Source organism: Tachyglossus aculeatus, chromosome 13 (assembly GCF_015852505.1).
Source record: "Tachyglossus aculeatus isolate mTacAcu1 chromosome 13, mTacAcu1.pri, whole genome shotgun sequence".
In the NCBI taxonomy this organism is placed as follows: Eukaryota; Metazoa; Chordata; class Mammalia; order Monotremata; family Tachyglossidae; genus Tachyglossus; species Tachyglossus aculeatus.
The window spans coordinates 4,056,901-4,082,834 of record NC_052078.1 but is presented as its reverse complement, the minus strand read 5'-3'; the positions used below and the strand labels follow the sequence as shown (position 1 = coordinate 4,082,834).

The 25,934-nt window shown below is 54.4% G+C and overlaps 1 protein-coding gene and 1 non-coding gene across 2 annotated transcripts; both read right to left on the bottom strand.

Moving 5' to 3' along the window:
* Positions 1 to 1,147: 1,147 nt before the first annotated feature.
* On the bottom strand, positions 1,148 to 9,786 carry ZNF862 (zinc finger protein 862). The gene is made up of 6 exons (XM_038755467.1): positions 9,759 to 9,786; positions 8,972 to 9,657; positions 7,584 to 7,761; positions 6,181 to 6,285; positions 3,110 to 5,245; positions 1,148 to 2,090 (listed from the first exon to the last, which is right to left on the bottom strand). Exons 1-6 carry the CDS (start codon positions 9,784 to 9,786, stop codon positions 1,873 to 1,875), a joined length of 3,351 nt encoding a protein of 1,116 aa, XP_038611395.1. The 3' UTR covers positions 1,148 to 1,872.
* A 3,946-nt stretch (positions 9,787 to 13,732) lies between these two features.
* On the bottom strand, positions 13,733 to 13,814 carry TRNAS-AGA. Its single transcript has one exon. It is a non-coding gene; the product is annotated as a tRNA-Ser (tRNA).
* Between the last annotated feature and the right edge of the window lie 12,120 nt (positions 13,815 to 25,934).

The following is a 25,934-nucleotide window of genomic DNA, read 5'->3' as shown; positions in this document are numbered from 1 at the left end:
AGAGGCGGGAGCCAAGACGGCGATGCTCCAGGGTCCACGCATCGAAACTCCAGCCCGAGACCACCTCCACCGCCCACCTGGCCCTAGAGCCAGGGTGGATGGGGACTGGCCGAGGATTTAAGTCAGTCACCACAGGTGCTGCAGGCAGAAAATGGGGTGGTTTCTGGAAGCTTCCACGGCCCCTGTGAGGGGAACTGGGGGCAGCCCAAGGCCGTGGGGCCCAGTTCGGCCAGGATAAGCTCAGTCAGCTGCCATCCGTAGCTCCTCCGGGATCGCAGAGACATCTACTCCTCCGTAGCCTCTTCGGCATCTAGCACAGTGCTTTTCCCTGCACTGGGCACTCAATTGCTCAATCGCTCTTTCTCCTTGGCCATCCCGAGTCCGAGGAGCCCTTCTGAGGAGGCAACTGCAGGGCTCTGGTAATCTTGTCCAGGAAAGATGGTCTTGGTGGGCTCAGGGAGCGGCGGTCCCGGCCAAACGTGCGGGAGGTCAAATGGTGGGCAGGGACGTCCACGTGCCGGGGCCTGAGCGGGCAGCCTGGTCCTCCCAGGGAGGAGCTGCTCTCAGGGGTACGGAACTAGCCTGCTGGATGGCCTCGGATCCTTCTGCATCCCCGGAGAGCCCCACAACTGGACTCTTGGCGCCATTTCTCCCAAAGAGGAGCTCCCAGGGCCTCCGGCTCAGGCATCTATGACGACCACATTGGCCATCGCCAATCCACCCAGTGAGTTGGAGGGCACGGGTCCGGCGGGACCGCTGGCTGACCGGATGGTCCTGGGGCCCTTCCCTCTGAGGACCCCTCATTCACACATACACTCTCACCCGCCATCCTTGAGGGTTGTGGGTAGAGGATAAAGGGAGGCTTTTCTTCCACAGGGAGGGGAGACTGAGGCACTAGGGGGGAAAGGAACTTGCTCGGGACTCACTGAATCATCTCAGGTTGAGCCGAGGCCAGACTCAGGGGTCTCCCATCGAACAACTCCCTCGAGGCCGGCGGGATGAGCCCGGCAGGACAGGGAGAGGCAAAGGGCAAAACAGGTGGCCGGGAACCCACTCTGGGTTCACTGCCAGAGGAAGCCTAACCCATGCCCCTCCCCATTCCCAACGGGGAAAGGTCCTCTCTCGGTCCCCGCAACTACGGCCTTGACATACTTGTCTCCTAGGAGAAGGAGGCCAGGGGGCAGGGGGCAAAGCAAGGAAGCTGCCTCTCTGTCCTGTCGACTCAGGGGCGCGGGGTGACCTTGGTGGCCCAAGAATACTTCCCTGCAGGCCCCTGACCACTGCATAGTCCGCTAAGGGAGTCCAACTGGCTGAGGTGCGAATCCTGACTCTCCAAGAGGGGGGTGGTCCTGAGCACCTTGGGGAGAAGGCGTCTAGGACACCGTCCCTCCCACCGCACCTCTAGGGGCCTCACTGCTGTCCTTTGACCGTCTCCGGGGTATGGGGTTTCCCCCGGGGCCCCCAGCAGTCTTTCCCCTTCGCAAGTTTTCTTGTGCTCGATGCTTCTGGCCCCCCGGTGCCTGGGGCAAGTCCTGGAGGTGGTGATGGTGGTGGTGGGGTTCTCTAGGGCTGGAGGAGAATTGGATTCCATCCCCTGCGCCCAGGAGGGGCTACCCCTAGAGCAGAGCTGCTCGGGCACTTGGGAAAAAAGCCCGGGTCCGGAGGCCATCCTCTCCACCACCATCCCGGGTGGCGGGCACCTATTCATGGACACACAGATCAACGTGCACGTCCCATCCCCCACCGTTGCCCGTCTATGGCCCCTTTCCCGTCGGGATCCTCCTGAGAAATCACAGACCCTCCTCGGGGTAAACTCGATCCGGCGTCACCTCTTGGAATCGGCTCGGCCCCACAGGGGCACTCGGTTCCCCCTCAGTTGACCTGCCCCTCCAGGCCCCGGGCCCCGAGGCAACCATCCCAGGGCCGGGCGGCTGGCAGGGCCGGGGCGAGTCTCCCGGCTGAGTCGATCAGGTGGTCCGTCAGCACCTCCTCAGCTTCCCCCGGCGGGGACGACGGGTCCAGCTCTGGAGCTCCTGCCGCCTCCGTGTACAGGGCATCGTCCTTCCTGGCATTCCTGCTCTCGGCATCTGCTGCTGCCGCAGGGAGAAGAAGACCCAGAACTGAGCCCCCCAACCCCAGCCCTTTCCCTCTTGCTGGGCCAGAGGGAGAGACCTCAGGGGCAACCAACTCCCTCTGCCCACTGGACTCCGAGTTCAAACAGATCCAGGGCCCCGAGACCTCACCTCCCTGGACTCCCGCTCGCTCGGAAGCCGGGCAGGAGAGGAAGTCTCGGGGAAAAACGAGCTTCTGGTCAGCCACTGACTTCTTTTTTTTTTTAAATGGCATTTGTTAAGCGCGTACTATCTGCCAGACACTGTACCAAGCACCGGGTAGACACAAGGTAATCAGGTTGGACAGAGTCCCTGTCCCACATGGGGCTCACAGTCTTAACCCCACTCGGCAGGAGGGAACCGATTCCCAGAGAAGTGAAGTGATTTGTCCAAGGTCACACAGCAGATGAGTGGCGGAGCCAGGATATGTTGCCAATTTGTACTTCCCAAGCGCTTAGTACAGTGCTCTGCACATAGTAAGCGCTCAATAAATACGACTGATGATGATGATGAGAACCCGGGTCCTCCTGATTCCCAGGCTCACACTCTATCCACCAGGCCGTGCTGCTTCTCTCTTCTCCGTGTCCTACCCTAGTCTTCCGGGCTCCTCTTCCGTCCTCAAGTAACCAAAAGCCGGCTCTGGCCGGCCCACAGGGAGAACCCATTCTACCATCTGTGGTCAGAGGGAAGCTGCCTGCAGCTGAAGGTTGAACTTAGACACCCCTCTCCCCACTCTCTCTCCCTCTCCTTGGAGCCCCCACTGACCTGCCCCAGAGAGACCACCGTCCAGCGATCACCCCACCCCCCGGGGACCATGGGAGACTGCCGATTTCAACACTATGAAATTCAAGCTTCCCGAGGGCACGAAGCCTGTGAGGCTCGCTGCCCGCTGCGGCCCCAAAGACGACTCACCAGCCTGGTTGGGACCCGGGACGGCCCAGAGGCTCCACCCCGGCCGGCCCCGCCGCTTCCCCCGTCTCCCCTCCCCGCCGGCTTACCGGGGCCGGGCCGAGGAGCCCCCTGGGCGCAGGTGTAGACGTGGCTGAAGCGGCGGCCGGACGAGGTGAGGTACCAGTGTTGGATGGCGGGCTGCGGGTCGTACTCGGTGACGGCCACCCCGTTGACGGCCGTCATCATGAGCATGTTGATGACCTCGTTGGACAGCTTGGTCCGCTCGTCCGTCTTGATGCGGTTCATGGCGCTGAAGCCCCGCTCGCAGCAGGAGGTGGAGATGGGCAGGCAGAGCACGGCGGCCATGAGGCGGCTGAGCAGGGGGAAGCGGTCATGCCGGGCCAGGGCGTCCTTGCCCAGCATGGAGAAGGGCAGGTTCTTGGCCGCCGCCTTGAGGCCCAGCCACTCCTGGAGCAGGCCGTCCTCGCGGTAGCCCGCGGGCAGGGAGAGCTCGAAATGCCGGGCCAGGGCCAGGATCTCCCGGTTGCCGAAGGCGGCCAGCTCCAGCCCGGCGGGCCAGGCCATGGTGTCGAACACCTCCACGTTCTTCAGCTGGGGCGACCGGTCGGCGTCGAAGCGCTGGCGCAGGTAGCCGATGCCCGTGAGGATCACCTTCTCCCGGTCGGCTCGGAAGCGCGGCTCCGCCGGGTCGGCCCGGTCCAGGGGGACCCCGTGCAGGCGGCCGTCCAGGAAGCCGCCGTTGAACTCCTCCTCCTTGGGGCCCGGCTGGCGGAGGAGGGTCTCCAGGGCCCCGTGGGCCCGCTCCAGGGCGGCGTTCACCTCGGTGACCAGGACGATCTCCCGCTGGCACACCTCCGACACGGGCCGGTAGACGCTGAGGAAGTCCAGCAGGAAGTGGCAGAACTTGACGAAGTGGAAGCTCCGCATGAGCTTCAGCATGCCCTTGGCCCGGTGGCCGATCTGGCCCCCGGCCTCGGCCACGCCGTGCAGGTGGCGGGCCAGCGCGGGCCAGCCGCCCACCAGGGCGTTGAGGGTCCGCCGCCGGCTGGCCACCCAGCGGACGGCGTTCAGGTCCTTCAGCCGGGCGATCTCCTGCTCCAGGGGGGCGGCCCCGGCCTGCAGCTCGCTCAGCCGCTTGTTGGACGACTGGTAGAACTTGAAGACCGTGCGGATGTGGCGGTCGCACTTCTTCACCAGGTCGATCCCGCCGCAGGCGTCCACCACGGCCAGGTGCAGCCGGTGGGCCACGCAGTGGACGGGCACCAGCTGGGGGATGAGCTCCTGGAACTTCTCCACCAGGCCGCCCCGGCGGCTCAGCATGGCCGTGCCGTCGGTGCCCAGCCCCACCACCCAGCCGGGCCGGCGGAAGGGGATGTCCAGCTCGTCCAGGGCCGAGATGATGGTCTCGAAGTAGCCGTCCGCCGTCTCGCTGTAGAGCGGGGCCAGCGTGATGTACGACTCCTTCACCTCCATCTCCTTCAGGTAGCGGATGTAGATGCCCACGCAGGACTGGTCCGAGGCGTCCGTGGCGCTGTCCAGCAGCAGGCTGGCGCAGGGCGAGCGGCGCACGTCCGCCAGGATCTCCCGCTTCAGCGTCTCCGAGATGTACTTGATGAACTGCGTGCAGGCCGTGCGGTTCCGGTACTTGCCCAGGATCATGGTGCCCGTGCTCTGCAGCAGCTGCAGGACCTTCTCGAAGTCGTTCAGCGGGCGCGAGTGGTAGGCGATCGAGTAGGCCGCGTTGAAGAAGTGCTCCATGTTGGCCATCAGGTCGCTGGAGATCTCGGGGGCGGCCGGGGCCGGGGCGGCGCGCGGGGCCGCCTCCCGGGCCTCGGCCGTGTTGACGCACAGCCTGTGGGCCTTGCTGACCTCGTGGTACTTGAGCGTCTCCACCTTGAAAGGCCCCTTGTAGCCCTTGACCAGCCGGGATGACTTGTCGTGGAGGGACGGACGCTCCTTGCAGACCGAGCAGAACAGCGTGGTCTCCTCCGGGTCCGTGATCAGCCACGAGAACTGGCCGAACCACGACTTCTGGATCGAGCGGGGCCGGTACGTCTTCTTGACCCGCCCCGGCCCGTCGCCTTCCGGGTCGGCGCTCCCTGGGGGCGGGAGGGAAGCTCCGGCCTCCTCCGGCAAGGGCGGAGGAGGCCGGGCTTCCTCGGCGGCCCCCGGCTTGGCCGCCTCTTTGGCCGCGTTGGCCGCCGCCATCTTCTTCTTCTTCCCTGTGGAGGCGAGCAGGGGGGATGATAATAATGGTAATCGTTAAGCGCATACTATGTGCCAAGCACCGGGGCAGACGCAAAGGTAATCAGGTTGGGCCCAGGCCCTGTCCCACTTGGGACTCACAGTCTTCGTCCCCACTTTCCAGATGAGGTAACAGAGGCCCAGAGAAGTGAAACGACTTGCCCAAGGTCACACAGCGCACAGCATTAGAACCCACGTCCTGGGTCTCCCAGGCCTGTGCTCCTGCCACTAGGCCACGCCGAGTCCCCGTGGGCCCCGTCAAGGAGAAGGTGGCTTCCCACACCCTCTGCTCCGGTTGCTCCCCTCGGGCCGCAAGTGTCTGTCTTTTGGGGAGACCGCTTCCCCTTCCCCCTCCCCGCCTGTGTCCCCGCCAGCACCGCCCCGCGGGGTCACTCTCGGACTGGGGAATCGACACATCCCCGACTGCTGGGATGGAAAGACCCGGGTCTTCTTTCAGATGGCAACCCAGGATGCCTCAGTCAAAGGTGACACCGCTGGGTTAGTAAGCGGCCTGCTTCGATGGAAGAGGGGAAAGCCCACAGGATTGGGAGTCAGGCTAAGGCTTGTCCCCTCTTCCTCCTCCGGGTCCCCGCTCCTGAGAGATACGGGGCCCAGGCAACAGCCTTACTTGCCCTGGGCAGGCCGAGTGATTGACCCTGCTTAGGGCCCATGATACCATCCCGAAAACACCAAGTTCTAGGCCTCCAGCCTGGGACCTGGGAAGGGGAAGCTGATCCTGGTACTCTCCCTGTTCCCATGAATAGCCATCGCGCCTCATCCCTCAGTCTCCCAGCTCCCCTGACTGCCACGGGGCCCTGCTGCCCCCAGTCCCCACAGCCTGGACAATTGCGGGTCAGCAACTGTCAGGGAATGTGGAATCCCCCCACTCTCCCTGCCTCTTTCCACCACTCACCTGGCGGGCGGCCTTTCCCCCATTTGGGGCCATTTGGATCCTTGATCCAGGGCGCGGCCCTGCGCTCCAGCTTGGAGATCAGATCCGGCTTAGCCGCGGCGGGCCCTGTGCCCGGAGACAGAGAACCCCACTTTGGTCACGGCCCGTCTCCTGGCTGCCCGCCCCGGCCCCTGACGTTTGGTTTAGAGGAGCCCCGACTGCTCTTCTAATAACTGTGGTATTTTTCAAGCGCTTACTATGTGCCGGGCACTGTATTAAGTGCTGGGGTACATACAAGGCGATCGGGTTGGACACGGCCCTGTCCCACATGGGGCTCACAGTCTTCATCCCCATTTTACAGATGAGGTAACCGAGGCCCAGAGAAGTGAAGTGACTTGCCAAGGTCACACGGCAGGCAAGTGGCAGAGCCGGGATTCGAACCCAGATTCTTCTGATTCCCAAGCCCATGTTAGTTCCACTAAGCCACGCTGCTTCTCATGTCCATGTCGGGGGGCCCCAGATTTATCAGCCAAGGGCAGGGGAGAGTGAGGGGGTTTGTCTCACTGAAATAATAATAATGTTGGTATTTGTTAAGTGCTTACTATGTACCAAGCACTGTTCTAAGTGCTGGGTGGGGGGATACAAGGTAATCAAGGTTGCCCCACGTGGGGCTCACATTCTTCATCCCCACTTTACAGATGAGGGAACTGAGGCCCAGAGAAGCTAAGTGACTTGCCCAAAGTCACACAGCTGACAAGCGGCAGAGCCGGGATTAGAACCCACAACCTCTGACTCCCAAGCCCGGGCTCTTTCCACTGAGCCACGCTGCTTCTCTGCCAGCTTGTTCCCTGAATCTGAAGGGGACAGTGAGGGAGAGGAGCCTGGCGGGGCTTCCAACGCAGGCTCCTCGAGCGCGACCCCCAGTAGACCTGAATGCCACATATACGCCTGGGAGGATAATAATAATGATAGTAATAATAATTACTATAATTATGGTACTTGTTAAGTGCTTCTGAAGCACCCAGCATTGTTCCAAGCACTGGACAAAGTTAAGCCAGTTGGATGCAGTCCCTGTCCTACATGGGGCTCACACTCTTATCCCCATTTTTTACAGATGAGGTCACTGAGGCCCAGAAGAGTGAAGCGACTCGCCCAAAGCCACACAGCAGACATATGGCGGAACTGGGATTAGAACCCAGGTCCTTCTGATCCCCAGGCCCGGGCTCTACCGCCGAGCCAACGCTGCTGCCCGGCCAGACTCCATTCGGCGTGGAGAGTCTGGGGCGGAGGGGAGCAGCCTCAAAGGCAGGGCTTGTGGGGGACGAGTAAGGGAAGGGGTCTCTAAGGGGGGGTTCGCCTGGGGGAGGAAGTGACTGGCGGCGGCCCCCGAGGCAGTGGTGGTGGCGAAGGAGACCTCGGCTCACCCAGCGAGGCCAGCAGCTCGTAATTGACCCGCATCACATCCCGGTAGATCTCCTTCTGCCGCTTGTCCAGCATCCCCCACTCCTCCCTCGTGAAGTACACCGCCACGTCCTCGAACGTCACCGGCAGCTCCGCGAACACCACCGGCACGTCCTCCGACGGCCCCTCCTCCGACGGCCCCTGCGGCAGAGCGCGCACCCGCTCAGCGCCTCCGGAGGCGCGGGCGTCCTCTCCCCCGGAGGGCCGAGGTCACCGAGCGTCCCGTATCCCGGGACTCGAGGGGGAGACCGGGAAATGCTCCGCTTCCTTGCCACGGCGGATCACCCGCGGGCCCCCAACCGGCGGTTAGCCCCGGGAAGCCAATCACCGAGAGCGGGGTCGTTGACGGGACGGGGGCGACCGGCCCCGCCGGGAGGCCCCGTCCCTCATCCCAGCACTAATCTGGCGTGAGGGCGGCCGCTCGAGGGACAGACGGACCTCGATTTTTAACCCTGTAGAAGGGCTGCGCTTCTTGGCGCTTAACCCCCCGCTGTTTGACTTGGAGCTGTCGCCTCCTTCATCCTCCCAGGCCTGCGCGCCTACCTGAGGTCCGGATCCCTCGGGCAGGCCCTAGATTCCTGGGTGGAAGAAAGGGGGGAGGTGGAGCGGCTGGTCTGTGGGATTCCCGTCCCTGGGTCTAGGACCCACACGGCCCCCAGCCCGTCTCCCCCACCCCTCCGGGCGCCTCCTCGCCTCTCCCTGACCCGCCAGGCTGACGCCCAGAGACCGGTGCTCTCCCCAGACCAGCTCTGCGGCCCCCGGACTGTTTTGGATGAGGCGGCCCCTGCCTGGCCAGAGAAGCTGGGAGCCCCCACGGGCCCCGGGGATGGAGGCTCCATCATCCTCGGGCATCAGGGTGCCACCGGGAACCCCAGCGGGGCGTCTCCTGACTGGAAACACACGGGCAGCTGCCAGGGGCTGGGGCAGCCCCGGGACCCCCAGCCATTTGCCCCCCTCCCCGGGCTCAGTCAGGGGTGAGAAGCAAGCCGCGGGCCCCTCAGCTCTCCTCGAGGTGCCAGCTCCCTCGTTGGGCTCGGAGGACCGGATGCCCGGGACACACAGGGCAGGAATCCACCCTGCCGCCTGTCCAGCCCCAACCCCCTGGCTCGTGGCTTGCTAGGGCAGATTCGGGGCGACCGACTTGCCATCTTGGCGAGAGCCGCGATTAGTTTCAGCATCGCCCGTGGGCAGTGACTAAGGGACGGGGCCGGCCGGGGCTCCTCGTTCAGGGGGTTGTGCTGGCGGGTCCCTTTCTGGCCGGCACGCCGGCGGACATTCCCTGGCAGAAGCCCGGGAGAGGCCCTTCGGCGGGATCTCCGTGGCCCGGTCCCCTCCCGCGTGACCCCGGTACCTGGCCGAAGGGCTCGGCGGGGTCGTCAAACAGGACGCTCAGGGTCGAGGGGTCGTGGAAGTCCGCCAAGGCATCCTGGGGGCACAGGTCAGCCACACCGTCCAGGAAGAGCGGGGACTCCAGGCCGTCTGTACGGGGGTCCCCCGGCTCGGAGCGGGAGCTCTGCAGAAGCCCGGCGGGGCAGTCGAGGTCGGGTCCCGGGGGGTAGTCGGCAGCGAACAGATATTCCGGGCTGAGCACGGGGTCGCCGGCCAGGTCCCGGACCCCCCGGAAGCGGGCGGCCCACACGGGGTCTCGGGCGGCCAGGGCACTGACGCAGAACTTGTGGGCCTTGCTCTTGGCGTGGTACTTGAGGGTCTCCACCTTGAAGGGGCCGGTGTAGCCCACGATGAGACGGGAGCGCTTGTCCCTCACGGCCGGGTACTCCCTGCAGGCCGAGCAGAACAGCGCCGTCTGCTCCGTGTTGGCCAGCAGCCACGGAAACTGCTCGAACCAGGACTTCTGGATGGACCGGGGCCGCGGGGGCCTCCTGGGGTGGTCCGCCGCCTCCGGCTCCTCCGGCCCGCTCCCCGGGCCCAGCGGGGAGACGCGGGCCTTCTTGCGGGGCGGGAGGCGGAGGAGGCCGGCTTCGTCGGCCGGACCGTCCGGCTCGGCGGCGTCCCCCGGGGTCCCTCGCTTGTTCTTGCCTTTGGAGGGAAGGGAGGGGGCAAGAAACCGGCCGGGTCGCCTTCGTTCCTTCCCACCTTGGTGCCTGCCGTCCCCCACCTCCGCTGGACGGTCAGCCCACCCCTCTCCCTGGCCTTTCGGGCTTTCATACGGGCACAGCCCCGTACCAAGCACTTGGGCAGTAGCCTGGTATGGTGCTTGGCACTCAGCAAGCATTCACTAAAAACCACTGATTGACTGGCTGATTGGGTCTCAAGCACGGCCTTGGGGACCGGGCCCCGTGGTCCCTTGCGGCCCCCACGTGCCATCAGGCACCGGGCTTGAACCAAGGATCCAGAAGCTCTTCCCACTCCGCCAGAGAGTGGGTTGAACCCCACTGGCCCGGTCCAAAGCGTAGGCTTGTGGAGGGCCCTCCCTGGGGTGGGGGGAATCCTTTCAGACCATAATCAACTGTTCCACGGGGGCAGTCTTGGGGTCCCCGGTGACCCCCTCCTCCAGCCCGCCCCTTGGAGGGAGATCATCATCATCAATCGTATTTATTGAGCGCTTACTGTGTGCCGAGCACTGGACTAAGCACTTGGGAAGTACAAGTTGGCAACATATAGAGACAGTCCCTACCCAACAGTGGGTTCACAGTCTAAAAGGGGGAGACAGAGAACAAAACCAAGCATACTAACAAAATAAAATAAATAGAATAGATGTGTACAAGTAAAATAAATAGAGTAATAAATATGTACAAGCATATATACATATATACAGGTGCTGTGGGGAAGGGAAAGAGGTAAGATGAGGGGGTGGAGAGGGAGATGCGATGACACATACCCGAATGGAGGTTTAAGGGCTTCCTCCGGGCCTGGGGCTCACCCAGCCATGACTCCGCTCCCCGCTCGAGTTTGCAGAACAGTTCCGGGTTGGCGATGGGGGGGCCTGGGCGAGAGACGGAGAAACGCAATAAGAACTGTGATATTTGTTACGCCCTTACTATGTGCTAAGCGCTGGGGTGGATACCCTCAAACCGGGTTGGATACGGTCCCGTGTGGGGCTTCCAGTCTTCATCTTCAAGGCCCTGCAGAGAGCTCACCTCCTCCAAGAGGCCTTCCCAGACTGAGCCCCTTCCTTCCTCTCCCCTTCGTCCTCCTCTCCATCCACCCCCATCTTACCTCCTTCCCTTCCCCACAGCACCTGTATATATGTTTGTACATATTTATTACTCTATTTATTTTACTTGTACATATCTGTTCTATTTATTTTATTTTGTTAGTATGTTTGGTTTTGTTCTCTGTCTCCCCCTTTTAGACTGTGAGCCCACTGTTGGGTAGGGACCGTCTCTCTATGTTGCCAATTTGTCCTTCCCAAGCGCTTAGTACAGTGCTCTGCACATAGTAAGCGCTCAATAAATACGATTGATTGCTTGATTGATCCCCATTTTACAGATGAGGGAACTGAGGCTCAGAGAAGCAGAGTGACTCATCCAAGGTCACACGGCAGACAAGTGGCGGAGCCAGGATTGGAAGGGATTAGTCCTTCTGATTCCCAGGCCGGGCTCTACCCACTAGGCTATTTGGAGTCAGCAGCTCCTCAAGGATGTAGAGGACGAATGTGAGGTGGGGATGGGGAGAGTGGGGCAGGGGGAGTCTAGTCCCTGGGGACAACTTCCGTCTAAGATGAGAAAGTGAAAACAGTCCCAGGGGAGAGCGGAGGCTTGGGTGGACGCTTCTCAGAGCCCTCGGGGAAGCCCCTTGCTCCAGAATGCAGCCAAGCGGAGGGGAGTGGGAGTAGAGAGAATCAATCACTCAATCAATCGTATTTACTGAGCGCTTACTATGTGCAGAGGACTGTACTAAGCGCTTGGGAAGTACAAATTGGCAACACATAGAGACAGTCCCTACCCAACAGTGGGCTCACAGTCTAAAAGGGGGAGACAGAGAACAGAACCAAACATACCAACAAAATAAAATAAATAGGATAGAAATGTACAAGTAAGATAAATAAATAAATAAATAAATAAATAGAGTAATAAATATGTACAACCATAGAGAGAAGCAGCATGGCCTAGCGGATAGAACCCAGGCCTGAGAGTCAGAAGGACCTGGGTTCTAATCCCGCAGCCGTCACTCGTCCGCTGCGTGAACTTGGGCGAGTTAGTTCATTTTACTGGGCCTCAGTTCCCGCATCTGTAGAATGGGGATTAAGACTATGAGCCCCTTGTGGGACAGGGACTGTGTCCAACCTGATTAGCTTGCACCTATCCAAGCGCTTAGTATAGCGCCTGGCATAAAGTAAGAGCTTAACAAATACCGTGTGTGTGTGTGTGTGTGTACACATACATACCCACACAAATACATATGCATATATATATATATATATATATATATACACACATACGTGCTTGCACGTGCATACATATGCACATATATACAAATATATTCATTCAGTTGCAGAAGCAGCATGGCTCAGTGGAAAGAGCATGGGCTTTGGAGTCAGAGGTCAAGGGTTCAAATCCCGGCTCCACCACTTGTCAGCTGCGCGACTTTAGGCAAGTCACTTAACTGCTCTGTGCCTCAGTTACCTCATCTGTAAAATGGGGGTGAAGACGGTGAGCCTCATGGAGGACAACCTGATTACCTTGTATCTACCCCAGCGCTTAGAACAGTGCTTGGCACATAGTAAGCGCTTAACACATGCCATTATTATAGAGAAGCAGTGTGGCTCGGTGGAAAAGAGCACGGGCTTTGGAGTCAGAGGTCATGGGTTCAAATCCCGGCTCCGCCAGTTGTCAGCTGTGTGACTTTGGGCAAGTCACTTAACTTCTGTGGGCCTCAGTTGCCTCATCTGTAAAATGGGGATTAAAACCGTGAGCCCCCCGTGGGACAACCTGATCACCCTGTAACCTCCCCAGTGCTTAGAACAGTGCTTTGCACATAGTAAGCGCTTAACAAATACCATCATTACTATTATTATTATTATTGTTATTATTGAGCGCTTACTGTGTGCAGAGCACTGTACTAAGCGCTTGGAAAGTACAAGTCGGCAACATATAGAGACGGTCCCTACCCAACAGCGGGCTCACAGTCACAGCGTGGCTCAGTGGAAAGAGCACGGCCTTTGGAGTCTGGGGTCATGGGTTCGAATCCCAGCTCCGCCACGTCTGCTGTGTGACCTTGGGCAAGTCACTTAACTTCTCGGAGCCTCAGTTACCTCGTCTGTAAAATGGGGATGATGACTGTGAGCCCCACGCGGGACAACCTGATCACCTTGTATCCCCCCCAGCGCTTAGAACAGTGCTTTGCACATAGTGAGCGCTTAACAAATGCCATTGTTATTATTATTATTATTATTAGAAGCGGGAGACAGACAACGAAACAAAACATGTAGACGGGTGTCAAAATCGTCAGAACAAATAGAGTGAAAGCTATATGCACGTACAGAAATATACACACACATACACACACATATACATATAAATATACATGCGCAAACACACAGAGGTGGTAGACTGCAGGCAGCAGTGTGCAGGCTCGGGAAATTTCGGGGAGCAGGGCCCCTGTCGCCCTCAGTTACCTCATCTGTAAAATGGGGATGAAGACGGAGAGTCTCATCATCATCAATCGTATTTATTGAGTGCTTACTATGTGCAGAGCACTGTACTAAGCGCTTGGGAAGTACAAATTGGCAACACATAGAGACAGTCCCTACCCAACAGTGGACTTACAGTCTAAAAGACAACCTCTCATGGAGGACAACCTGATTACCTTGTATCTACCCCGGCGCTTAGAACAGTGCTTGGCACATAGTAAGTGCTTAACACGTGCCATTATTACAGAGAAGCCCCCAGACCGGGTGGGTGTGGGGTAGATAAGTGTGCCCCCCCAGCCTTACCCAGGGGGGCCGCCAGCTTGTCCGATCCACAGATCTCCTTCTGCTGTTGGCCCAGAAGTACCCATTCCTCCTGGAGCAGGTACACCGTGATGTCATCGAACGTCACCAGCATCTGCAAGGATAATAATAATAATAATATAATAATAATAATAATCATGGCATTTATTAAGCGCTTCCTATGTGCAAAGCACTGTTCTAAGCGCTGTAAAGGAAACACGTAGTCGGCAGGATTCAAACCTGCGCGAGGAAACCCCAATGGATTTCTAGTCCATCGCCTTAACCACTCGGCCACGACTACAACTTATAGTACGGCCCCTCAGGCCTCCCCCGACGCCTCCTCCGGGATTCCCACCCCTGCACAGGCCGGCCCCCGCTTCCTAAACCCGCACATGCTCCACCGCTGAACTCCACCCTGCCTTCTCCTTTTAGACTGTGAGCCCACTGTTGGGTAGGGACTGTCTCCATACGTTGCCAACTTGGACTTCCCAAGCGCTTAGTGCAGTGCTCTGCACACAGTAAGTGCTCAATAAATATGATTGATTGATTGATTGATTCTCCTAATTCTGCCGCACGGTGCTCCCCACATACAAAGCGCCCAATAAATACGCCTGGCTGATCGCTCGGCGCGGAGTCGGCGCTCGATGCAGCGTGGCTCGGCGGCAAGAGCCCGGGCTTGGGCGTCGGAGGTCCTGGGCTCTAATCCCGGCTCCGCCACCTGGCTGCTGTGTGACCATGGGCAAGTCACTTCACTTCTCTGAGCCTCAGTTCCCTCATCTGTAAAATGGGGATGAAGACTGTGAGCCCCACGGGGGACAACCTGATCACCTAGTATCCCCCTCAGTGCTTAGAACAGTGCTTGGCACATAGTAAGCGCTTAACAAATACCATCATTGTGATTAACTTCTCTGGGCCTCAGTTGCCTCATCTGTCAAATGGGGATGAAGACTGTGAGCCCCATAGGGGACAACCTGATTACCTTGTATCCCTTCAGGGGTACCCCTTCAGGGCTTACAAGAGTGCTTTGCACATAGTAAGCGCTTAACAAATACCATCATTGTTATTAACTTTTCTGGGCCTCAGTTGCCTCATCTGTCAAATGGGGATGAAGACTGTGAGCCCCACAGGGGACAACCTGATCATCTAGTATCCCCCCCAGTGCTTAGAACAGTGCTTGGCACATAGTAAGCGCTTAAATACCATCGTTATTAACTTCTCTGGTCCTCAGTTGCTCATCGGTCAAATGGGGATGAGGACTGTGAGCCCCACGGGGGACAACCTGATCACCTAGTATCCCCCCAGCGCTTAGAACAGTGCTTCGCACATAGTAAGCACTTAACAAATGCCATCATTATTATGTTAACTTCTCTGGGCCTCAGTTGCCTCATCTGTCAAATGGGGATGAAGACTATGGGCCCCACGGGGGACAATCTGATCACCCAGTATTCCCCTCAGCGCTCAGAACAGTGCTTGGCACACAGTAAGCGCTTAACAAATGCCATCATTGTTATTAACTTCTCTTGTCCTCAGTTGCCTCATCTGTCAAATGGGGATGAAGACTGGGAGCCCCACGGGGGACAATCTAATCACCTTGCGTCCCTCCAGGGCTTACAACAGTGCTTTGCACATAGTAAGCGCTTAACAAATGCCATCATTGTTATTAACTTCTCTGGGCCTCAGTTGCCTCATCTGTCAAACGGGGATGAAGACTGTGGGCCCCACGGGGGAGCACCTGATCATCCCCCAGCACTTGGAACAGTGCTTCACACATAGTAAGCACTTAACAAATGCCGTGGTTATTATCAATCGTATTTATTGAGCGCTTACTGTGTGCAGAGCACCGCCTAAGTGCTTGGGAAGTCCAAGTTGGCAACGTATAGAGACAGTCCCTACCCAACAGTGGGCTCACAGTCTAGAAGGGGGAGACAGAGAACAAAACCAAACGTATTAAAATAAAATAAATAGAATAAATATGCACAAATAAAATAAATAATGTTCATTCATTCATTCAATCATATTTATTGAGCGCTTACTGTGTGCAGAGCACTGGACTAAGCGCTTGGGAAGTCCAAGCTGGCAACATATAGAGTCAGTCCCTACCCAACAGTGGGCTCACAGGCTAAAGGGGGAGACAGAGAACAAAACAAAACGTATTAACAAAATCAAATAAATAGAATAAATATGCACAAATAAAATAAAGAGTAATGTTCATTCATTCATTCAATCATATTTATTGAGCGCTTACTGTGTGCACAGCACTGGACTAAGCGCTTGGGAAGTCCAAGTTGGCAACATATAGAGTCAGTCCCTACCCAACAGTGGGCTCACAGGCTAGAAGGGGGAGACAGAGAACAAAACAAAACGTATTAACAAAATCAAATAAATAGAATAAATATGCACAAATAAAATAAAGAGTAATGTTCATTCATTCATTCAATCATATTTATTGAGCGCTTACTATGTGCAGAGCACTGGACTAAGCGCTTGGGAAGTCCAAGTTGGCAACATCTAAAGACAGTCCCTACCCAACAGTGGGCTCACAGTCTAGAAGGGGGAGACAGAGAACAAAACCAAACGTATTAACAAAATAAAATAAATATGCACAAATAAAATAAATAAATAGAGTAATGTTCATTCATTCAATCATATTTATTGAGCGCTTCCTGTGTGCAGAGCACTAAGCGCTTGGGAAGTCCAAGTTGGCAACATATATAGACGGTCCCTACCCAACAGCGGGCTCACAGTCTAGAAGGGGGAGGCAGAGAACAAAACAAAACGTATTAACAAAATAAAATAAATATGCACAAATAAAATAAATAGAGTAATGTTCATTCATTCATTCATTCAATCATATTTATTGAGCGCTTACTGTGTGCAGAGCACTGGACTAAGCGCTTGGGAAGTCCAAGTTGGCAACATATAGAGTCAGTCCCTACCCAACAGTGGGCTCACAGGCTAGAAGGGGGAGACAGAGAACAAAACAAAACGTATTAACAAAATAAAATAAATAAATAAATAGAGTAATGTTGTGTCTCTGAGGGCCAAGTTCTTTCATTCATTCATTCAATCGTATTTATTGAGCGCTTACTGTGTGCAGAGCACTGGACTAAGCGCTTGGGAAGTCCAAGTTGGCAACATATAGAGTCAGTCCCTACCCAACAGTGGGCTCATAGTCTAGAAGGGGGAGACAGAGAACAAAACCAAACGTATTAACAAAATAAAATAAATAGAATAAATATGCACAAATAAAATAAATAGAGTAATGTTCATTCATTCATTCAATCATATTTATTGAGCGCTTACTGTGTGCAGAGCACTGGACTAAGCGCTTGGGAAGTCCAAGTTGGCAACATATAGAGACGGTCCCTACCCAACAGCGGGCTCACAGTCTAGAAGGGGGAGGCAGAGAACAAAACCAAACGTATTAACAAAATAAAATAAATATGCACAAATAAAATAAATAGAGTAATGTTCATTCATTCATTCAATCATATTTATTGAGCGCTTACTGTGTGCAGAGCACTGGACTAAGCGCTTGGGAAGTCCAAGTTGGCAACATATAGAGTCAGTCCCTACCCAACAGTGGGCTCACAGGCTAGAAGGGGGAGAAAGAGAACAAAACCAAACGTATTAACAAAATAAAATAAATAGAATAAATATGCACAAATAAAATAAATAGAGTAATGTTCATTCATTCATTCAATCATATTTATTGAGCGCTTACTGTGTGCAGAGCACTGGACTAAGCGCTTGGGAAGTCCAAGTTGGCAACATCTAGAGACGGTCCCTACCCAACAGTGGGCTCACAGTCTAGAAGGGGGAGACAGAGACCAAAACAAAACGTATTAACAAAATAAAATAAATATGCACAAGTAAAATAGAGTAATATTCATTCAATCATATTTATTGAGCGCTTACTGTGTGCAGAGCACTGGACTAAGCGCTTGGGAAGTCCAAGTTGGCAACATATAGTGACAGTCCCTACCCAACAGTGGGCTCACGGGCTAGAAGGGGGAGACAGAGGAGAAAACAAAACGTATTAACAAAATAAAATAAATATGCACAAATAAAATAAATAAATAAGAGTAATATTCATTCAATCATATTTACTGAGCGCTTACTGTGTGCAGAGCACTGGACTAAGCGCTTGGGAAGTCCAAGTTGGCAACATCTAGAGACGGTCCCTACCCAACAGCGGGCTCAAAGTCTAGAAGGGGGAGACAGGGAACAAAACCGAACATATTAACAAAATAAAATAAATATGCACAAATAAAATAGAGTAATGTTCATTCATTCATATTTATTGAGCGCTTACTGTGTGCAGAGCACTGTACTAAGTGCTTGGGAAGTCCAAGTTGGCAACATATAGAGTCAGTCCCTACCCAACAGTGGGCTCACAGTCTAGAAGGGGGAGACAGAGAACAAAACCAAACATATGTTTGTACATATTTATTACTCTATTTATTTATTTATTTTACTTGTGCATATCTATTCTATTTATTTTATTTTGTTAGTCTGTTTGGTTTTGTTCTCTGTCTCCCCCTTTTAGACTGTGAGCCCACTGTTGGGTAGGGACTGTCTCTAGATGTTGCCAACTTGGACTTCCCAAGCGCTCAGTCCAGTGCTCTGCACACAGTAAGCGCTCAATAAATACGATTGATGATGACGATGATGAACAAAATAAAATAATCGGATGTCTGCAGGGGTACCCGGTTGATTGTGGGGTGACAGGGCGGGCCCGCCGTAAGCGGTGTCCTACCTGCCCCTGCTCCCCGGCCTCCATGGCCCCAGCGCCCACGGCCAGGCCCGGCCCGGCCTCCGCAGCCGACCCCAACGTCGCGCCCCGCGCGCTGCTTTACGGCCGCCGCCCCCGCGGCCTCACGGGAAATGTAGTCCGGACGGGGACTCCGCAGGAGGCGGCAATTATATTTGTACATATTGGCCACTCGCCCACCGGAAATAGACCCGCGCGCCGCTTTACGGCCGCCGCCCCCGGGGCCTCACGGGAAATGTAGTCCGGACGAGGACCCCGCGGGAGGCGGCAATTATATTTGTACATATTCATTTGGTTAATAAAACAAAATATTCTAATTATTTTATTTTGTTGATATGTTCTGTTTTGTTGTCTGTCTCCCCCTTCTAGACTGTGAGCCCGCTGTTGGGTAGGGACCGTCTCTAGATGTTGCCAACTTGTGCTTCCCAAGCGCTTGGTCCAGTGCTCTGCACACAGTAAGCGCTCAATAAATACGATGGAATGAATGAATATGTATTTTTATTTGTACATATTTATTCCATTTTATTTTGTTAATATATTTTGTTTTGTTGTCTGTCTCCCCCTTCTAGACTGTGAGCCCGCTGTTGGGTAGGGACCGTCTCTAGATGTTGCCAACTTGTGCTTCCCAAGCGCTTGGCCCAGTGCTCTGCGCACAGTAAGCGCTCAATAAATACGATGGAATGAATGAATATGTATTTTTATTTGTACCTATTTATTCTATTTTATTTTGTTAATATGTTCTGTTTTGTTGTCTGTCTCCCCTTTCTAGACTGTGAGCCCGCTGTTGGGTAGGGACCGTCTCTAGATGTTGGCAACTTGTGCTTCCCAAGCGCTTGGTCCAGTGCTCTGCGCACAGTAAGCGCTCAATAAATACGATGGAATGAATGTGTATTTTTATTTGTACATATTTATTCCATTTTATTGTGTTAATATGTTTTGTTTTGTTGTCTGTCTCCCCCTTCTAGACTGAGCCCACTGTTGGGTAGGGACCGTCCCTAGATGTTGCCAACTTGTGCTTCCCAAGCGCTTGGTCCAGTGCTTTGCGCACAGTAAGCGCTCAATAAATACGATGGAATGAATGAATGAATACGTATTTTTATCTGTACCTATTTATTCTATTTTATTTTGTTAATATGTTCTGTTTTGTTGTCTGTCTCCCCCTTCTAGACTGTGAGCCCACTGTTGGGTAGGGACCGTCTCTCTATGTTGCTGACTTGTACTTCCCAAGCGCTTAGTACAGTGCACTGCACACAGTAAGCGCTCAATAAATACGATTGAATGAATGAATGAATGAATGAATGGTGGACAGAGGCCCGCCCCTCCCTTCGCGCCCCCTTCTTCCCCTTGCGCATGTCCGCCCGTCGCTAGGCAACTCCTACGTTTGCCCCGCCCTCCTGCCGCTCTCCGCAGGGCGATTGGCCGCGGGAAAGGAGCGTCCTGATTGGTGGGAGCGCGCCCCCCCTCCCTCCCTCTGCTCATTCATTCAATCGTATTTATTGAGCGCTTACTGTGTGCAGAGCATCGTACTAAGCGCTTGGGAAGTACCAGTTCATTCATTCATTCATTCACTCGTATTTATTGAGCGCTTACTGTGTGCAGAGCACTGGACTAAGCGCTTGGGAAGTCCCAGTTCATTCATTCATTCAGTCGTATTTATTGAGCGCTTACTGTGTGCAGAGCACCGTACTAAGCGCTTGGGAAGTACAAGTTGGCGACTTATAGAGACGGTCCCTACCCAACAGGGGGCTCACAGCCTAGAAGGGGGAGACAGGTCAGGTTTCAATAATACTAATAATGGCATTTGTTAAGCACTTACTATGTGCAAAGCACTGTTCTAAGCGCTGGGGGGGGATACAAGGTGATCAGGTTGTCCTACGTGGGGCTCACAGTCTTAATCCCCATTTTACAGATGAGGGAACTGAGGCTCGGAGAAGTCAATCCCCCCCCCCTCCCCACCCCACCCCTCCACACCCATCCCCTCCACACCCATCCCCCCCGCCACCTCAGCCCCTCTCTCACCCTCCAGGCAGGGGCTGCTGCAGTTCCTGCGGGCAGCTGGATCTTGGCATGAGGGTGGGCACGGGGGCGCCAAGCCCCTCTGGCACTGGTCTGCTCCCACATACACCTGCCCGGGCCCACAGTCTGGGAGGAGATGGACAGTGGGAGCCCTGACTCAGAGAGGGGTGGGACTCATTGTTGGATAGGGCCCGTCTCTATATGTTGCCAACTTGTACTTCCCAAGCGCTTAGTACAGTGCTCTGCACACAGTAAGCGCTCAGTAAATACGATTGATGATGATGATGATCTCTCCCATGCCCATCCCCAGCCCTAGTCTGCCCAGTGTGCCCCCCAAGCAGGGCTGCAGGGCGCAGGCCTGGCTCTGGTGGGCCTCACCGGGGCAGGGGGTACCCCCGTTCTTGGGCAGAGGGTCCGCACAGCTGGGCTGGCGACTCCTTTGGCCCCCACCGCAGGGCACGCTGCAGGCCTCCGGCCACTGGGAAAGATGGATGGGCTAAGGCCGGGCACCATCCTTTCCCCCAAGCTCCCCGAACTGGGCAGAGAACTTTTGTGCTCTGTCTCCCGCTTATAGACTGTGAGCCCACTGTTGGGTAGGGACTGTCTCATTCATTCATTCAATCGTATTTATTGAGCGCTTACTGTGTACTAAGCACTTGGGAAGTCCAAGTTGGCAACACATAGAGACGGTCCCTACCCAACAGCGGGCTCACAGTCTAGAAGGGGGAGACAGACAACAAAACAGAACATATTAACAAAATAAAATCAATAGAAGACGTACAAATAAAGTAGAGTAATAAATACGTCCATATATTCATTCATTCAATCGTATTTAGTCTCTATATGTTGCCAGCTTGTACTTCCCAAGCGCTTAGTCCAGTGCTCTGCACACAGTAAGCGTTCAATAAATACGATTGATTGATTGATTGGGCAGCCCCAGCCCCTGGGACCCACCCGCGCGGGCTATCCAGAGTCCACCCGGAGCATTCCTCACCCTGGTGGGTGGCATCTAGGTCCCCTGGGGAGGGACGGGGGGGGGGCTGGATCGCGGATTACCCAGGCCGGGGGGCGGAGCAAGGGGTCCAGGGCTGGCACGACCCAAGAAAGGGCCCTAGGGAGTGGGTTGGGTGCCTGGAACCAACATCTTAGACCGTGAGCCCACTGTTTTTAGACTGTGAGCCCACTTTTGGGTAGGGACTGTCTCTATAAATGTGATTGAATGAATGAATGAACATTACTCTATTTATTTTACTTGTGCATATTTATTCCATTTATTTCATTTTGTTAATATGTTTGGTTTTGTTATCTGTCTCCCCCTTCTAGACTCTGAGTCCAAGGTTGGGTAGGGACCGTCTCTATATGTTGCCAACTTGGACTTCCCAAGCGCTTAGTCCAGTGCTCTGCACACAGTAAGCACTCAATAAATACGATTGATGATGGAAGGAGACCCCTAACCCACAGCTGCGGCTGCAGCCGCTCCAGGAGGCCCAGGGGTCCAGCACGCAGTCCACTGCAGGGGGACGGGAGAAGGAGGATGCCATCGAGGTCACAGACGGAAGGCCCAGGGTGGTAAAAAGATGCCAGGGTCGATACATGGGGGCGGAGGCGGGTGAGGAGGAACCCCGAGGAGCTCCCTGTCCTTACCGAAGAGGGAGATAGGGGCGGCTTCTGAAGAGGGGTCCAGTGCCAGTCCAAACTAGCCCACTCCCCCACTTCAAAGCCCTACTGAAAGCTCACCTCCTCCAGAAGGCCTTCCCAGGCTGAGCCCCCCTTTTCCTCTGCTCCTCCTCCCCACCCCATCGCCCCTACTCCCTCCCTCTGCTCTACCCCCTCCCACAACACTTGTGTATATACGTACATTTTAATACTATTTATTTTATTAATGATGTGTGTATATAATAAAAATAATAATAATGGTATTAAGCGCTTACTATGTGCCAAGCTGTTCTAAGCGCTCGGGGAGATACAAGGTAATCAGGTTGTCCCATGGGGCTCACAGTCTTAATCGCCATTTTACAGATGAGGGAATTGAGGCCCAAAGAAGTTAAGTGTCTTGCCCAAAGTCACGCAGCTGACAAGTGGAAGAGCCGGCATTAGAACCCACGACTTCTGACTCCCAAGCCCGGGCTCTTTCCACTAAGCCACGCTGACAGCGCTCAGCGCTTAGAACAGTGCTTGGCACAAAGTAGTGCTTAACAAATACCATAATTATTATTATTATATATCTACAATTTTATTTATTTATATTGATGCTATGGAGGCCTGTCTACTTTTTTTGTTTTGTTGTCTGTCTCCCTCTTCTAGACTGTGAGCCCGTTGTTGGGTAGGGGTTGTCTCTGTTGCTGAATTGTACTTTCCAAGCGCTTGGTCCAGTGCTCTGCACACAGTGAGCGCTCAATAAATACGACTGAATGAATGAGTGAATGCCTTGGGTCAGGGGAGGGGTCTGCTGTGCCCTCTAAGGTGCCCCTGGGGATAAAGGGGAGCCAGTGGACCTTGCCCAGAGGGTGAGGGGCCCCCAGCGCTCAGGGATGTCCAGGCTGGTGGTCCCAGACTGAGCCCCTTCCTTCCTCTCCCCCTCATCCCCCTCTCCATCCCCCCCCATCTTACCTCCTTCCCTTCCCCACAGCACCTGTATATATGTATATATGTTTGTACATATTTATTACTCTATTTATTTATTTATTTATTTTACTTGTACGTATCTATTCTATTTATTTTATTTTGTTAGTATGTTTGGTTTTGTTCTCTGTCTCCCCCTTTTAGACTGTGAGCCCACTGTTGGGTAGGGACGGTCTCTATATGTTGCCAGTTTGTACTTCCCAAGCGCTTAGTACAGTGCTCTGCACATAGTAAGCGCTCAATAAATACGATTGATGATGATGATGATGATGATGCCCCGGGGGAGCCAGGGGGGTTTGGGCAAGTCACTTAACTTCTCTGGGCCTCGGTTACCTCATCTGTAAAATGGGGATTAAGATTGTGAGCCCCCGGTGGAACAACCTGATCACCTTGTAACCTCTCCAGCGCTTAGAACAGTGCTCTTAGAACAGTGCTTTGCACATAGTAAGCGCTTAACAAATACCATCATTATTATTTGCACATAGTAAGCGCTTAATAAATGCCATTATTATTATTATTATTATTATTATTATTATTATTATTATTATTATCCACAGGGCTGTGCCCCCTCACCGCAGCCGTCCTCGGAAGGGGAGAGGCTCATCAGGGGTGTCACCCTTCCCCTCCGCCCCACCCGCCCCCCAGCTCCTGCAACCACCTGTCAGCAGCAGCTGTGTCTACATCTATAATTCTATAGATCAATTTTGATTCATTCATTCCATCGTATTTATCGAGCGCTTACTGTATGCCTGAACACTGGGCTAAGCGCTTGCTTAGTCCAGTGCTCTGCACACAGTAAGCGCTCAATAAATACGATTGATGATGGTGATATTGACACCTGTCTATTAAAAAATAATAATGATGGCATTTATTAAGGGCTTACTATGTGCAAATAATAATAATGATGGCATTTATTAAGTGCTTACTATGTGCAAAGCACTGTTCTAAGCGCTGGGGAGGTTACAAGGTGAGCAGGTTGGTCCACGGGGGGCTCACAGTCTTAATCCCCATTTTACAGATGAGGTAACTGAGGCCCAGAGCAGTGAAGTGACTTGCCCAAAGTCACACAGCTGACAATTGGCGGAGCTGGGATTTGACCCCATGACCTCTGACTCCAAAGCCCGGGCTCTTTCCACTGAGCCACGCTGCTTAGCACTTTTCTAAGCGCTGGGGAGTCCCACGGGGGGCTCACAGGCTTAATCCCCATTTTACAGATGAGGTAACTTGCTTTGTTTTGTTGTCTGTCTCCCCCTTCTAGACTGCGAGCCCGTTGGTGGGTAGGGACCGTCTCTATCTGTTGCCGAACTGTACTTTCCAAGCGCTTAGTACAGTGCTCTGCACACAGCAAGCGCTCAATAAAAATGATTGAATGATGGAAGGAGCCCTGGCTCTGTCCCTTTAGGGCCCCACTGAAATCTCTCCTCCTCCGGGAAGCCTTCCAGGGCTGAAATCTCTCCTCCTCCAGGGAGACTTACAGGGCTGAAATTCCTCCTCCTCCAGGGAGCCTTCCAGAGCTGAAATCCCTCCTCCTCCAGGGAGCCTCCTCGTCCCTAGCTCCGCTCAGGCCTGGCCTCTCTCCCCTTCAGCCCGGGGATCCTGGAGAGCTCCGGCCTTTGAACCCCTCCTGCGAGTGCTCATCCTTCCTCCCGCTGTTCCCGGGAATCTTCCTCACCTCCACCCCCAACCCAGGATGGACGTGATAAGGAACTTCAAAAAGGACTCACTCCTGATTAGACAGGTCCTCTGGGCCTCCTCTCCCGAATGGACAGTTGTTTTTTTTTACATCCCCTTTTCTGGGTTATTTGTAACGCCTTTTCTGATCGGACAGGTTCTTTGCCTCCCTTTTCTGATCGAACAGGCTCTTTGCGTCCCCTTTTCTAATAATAATGACGGTGTTTGTTAAGCGCTTACTAGGTGCCGGACACTGTTCTAAGCGCTGGGGTAGATACAAGATAATTGGGTGGGACACAGTCCCTGTCCCACACAGGGCTCACAGTCTGAATCCCCGTTTTACAGGTGAGGGAACTGAGGCCCAGAGAAGTGAAGTGACTTGCCCAAGGTCACACAGCAAGCAAGTGGCAGAGAAAGGATTAGAACCTAGGTTCTCTGGCTCCCAGGCCAGGACTGTATTCACTATGCCATGCTCACCACTCGCCTCTAGCCACAGAGGCACCAGGGAGACCAGGGGGCATTACTCATCTCTGGCTTGAGGAGTCAGGGGCTTATTTATTTATTTATTTTACTTGTACATATCTATTCTATTTATTTTATTTTGTTAGTATGTTTGGTTTTGTTCTCCGTCTCCCCCTTCTAGACTGTGAGCCCACTGTTGGGTAGGGACTGTCTCTATATTTTGCCATCTTGTACTTCCCAAGCGCTTAGTTCAGTGCTCTGCACACAGTAAGCGCTCAATAAATACGACTGATTGATTGATTGATTGATTGATTTGGCCTCACTGCTCACAGAGGTGGTGGCTGGGGATGGCACATGCAGTGCCAGGGGATGCCACATGATCTCCCCTTCCCAGGGATGACCCCCAATCATCTCATGGGGACTCCCGAAGCTCAGCACCCCACAACTCCCTGCCCCACTCCCTTACTCTTCTGCAAGACCCAACCCTTGAGTCTTAACCCCGGTTAGCCCCAAGGAACAGCTGTCCGGGAAGAAGCATTAGACTACAAGCTCCTTGAGGGCAGTGACTCTCATTCATTCATTCACTCAATTGTATCTTGTGAGTACTTACTGTGTGCAAAGCACTGTACTAAGTGCTTGGGAAAGGACACTATAACAATAAAACAGACACATTCCCTGACCACAACGAGCTTACAATCTAGAAGGGGAGAGAGACGTTAATATAAATAAATTACAGGTATGGACGTAAGTGCTGTGGGCCTGTATCTCTTATTCAGTCGTACTCTCCTAAGGGCTTAGGAAATGTTTAGTAAATATTAGTGATCGATGGGGGGAAGGAGGAGGGAGGAAAGGAGGGCTGGGAATCTCTATACCTGT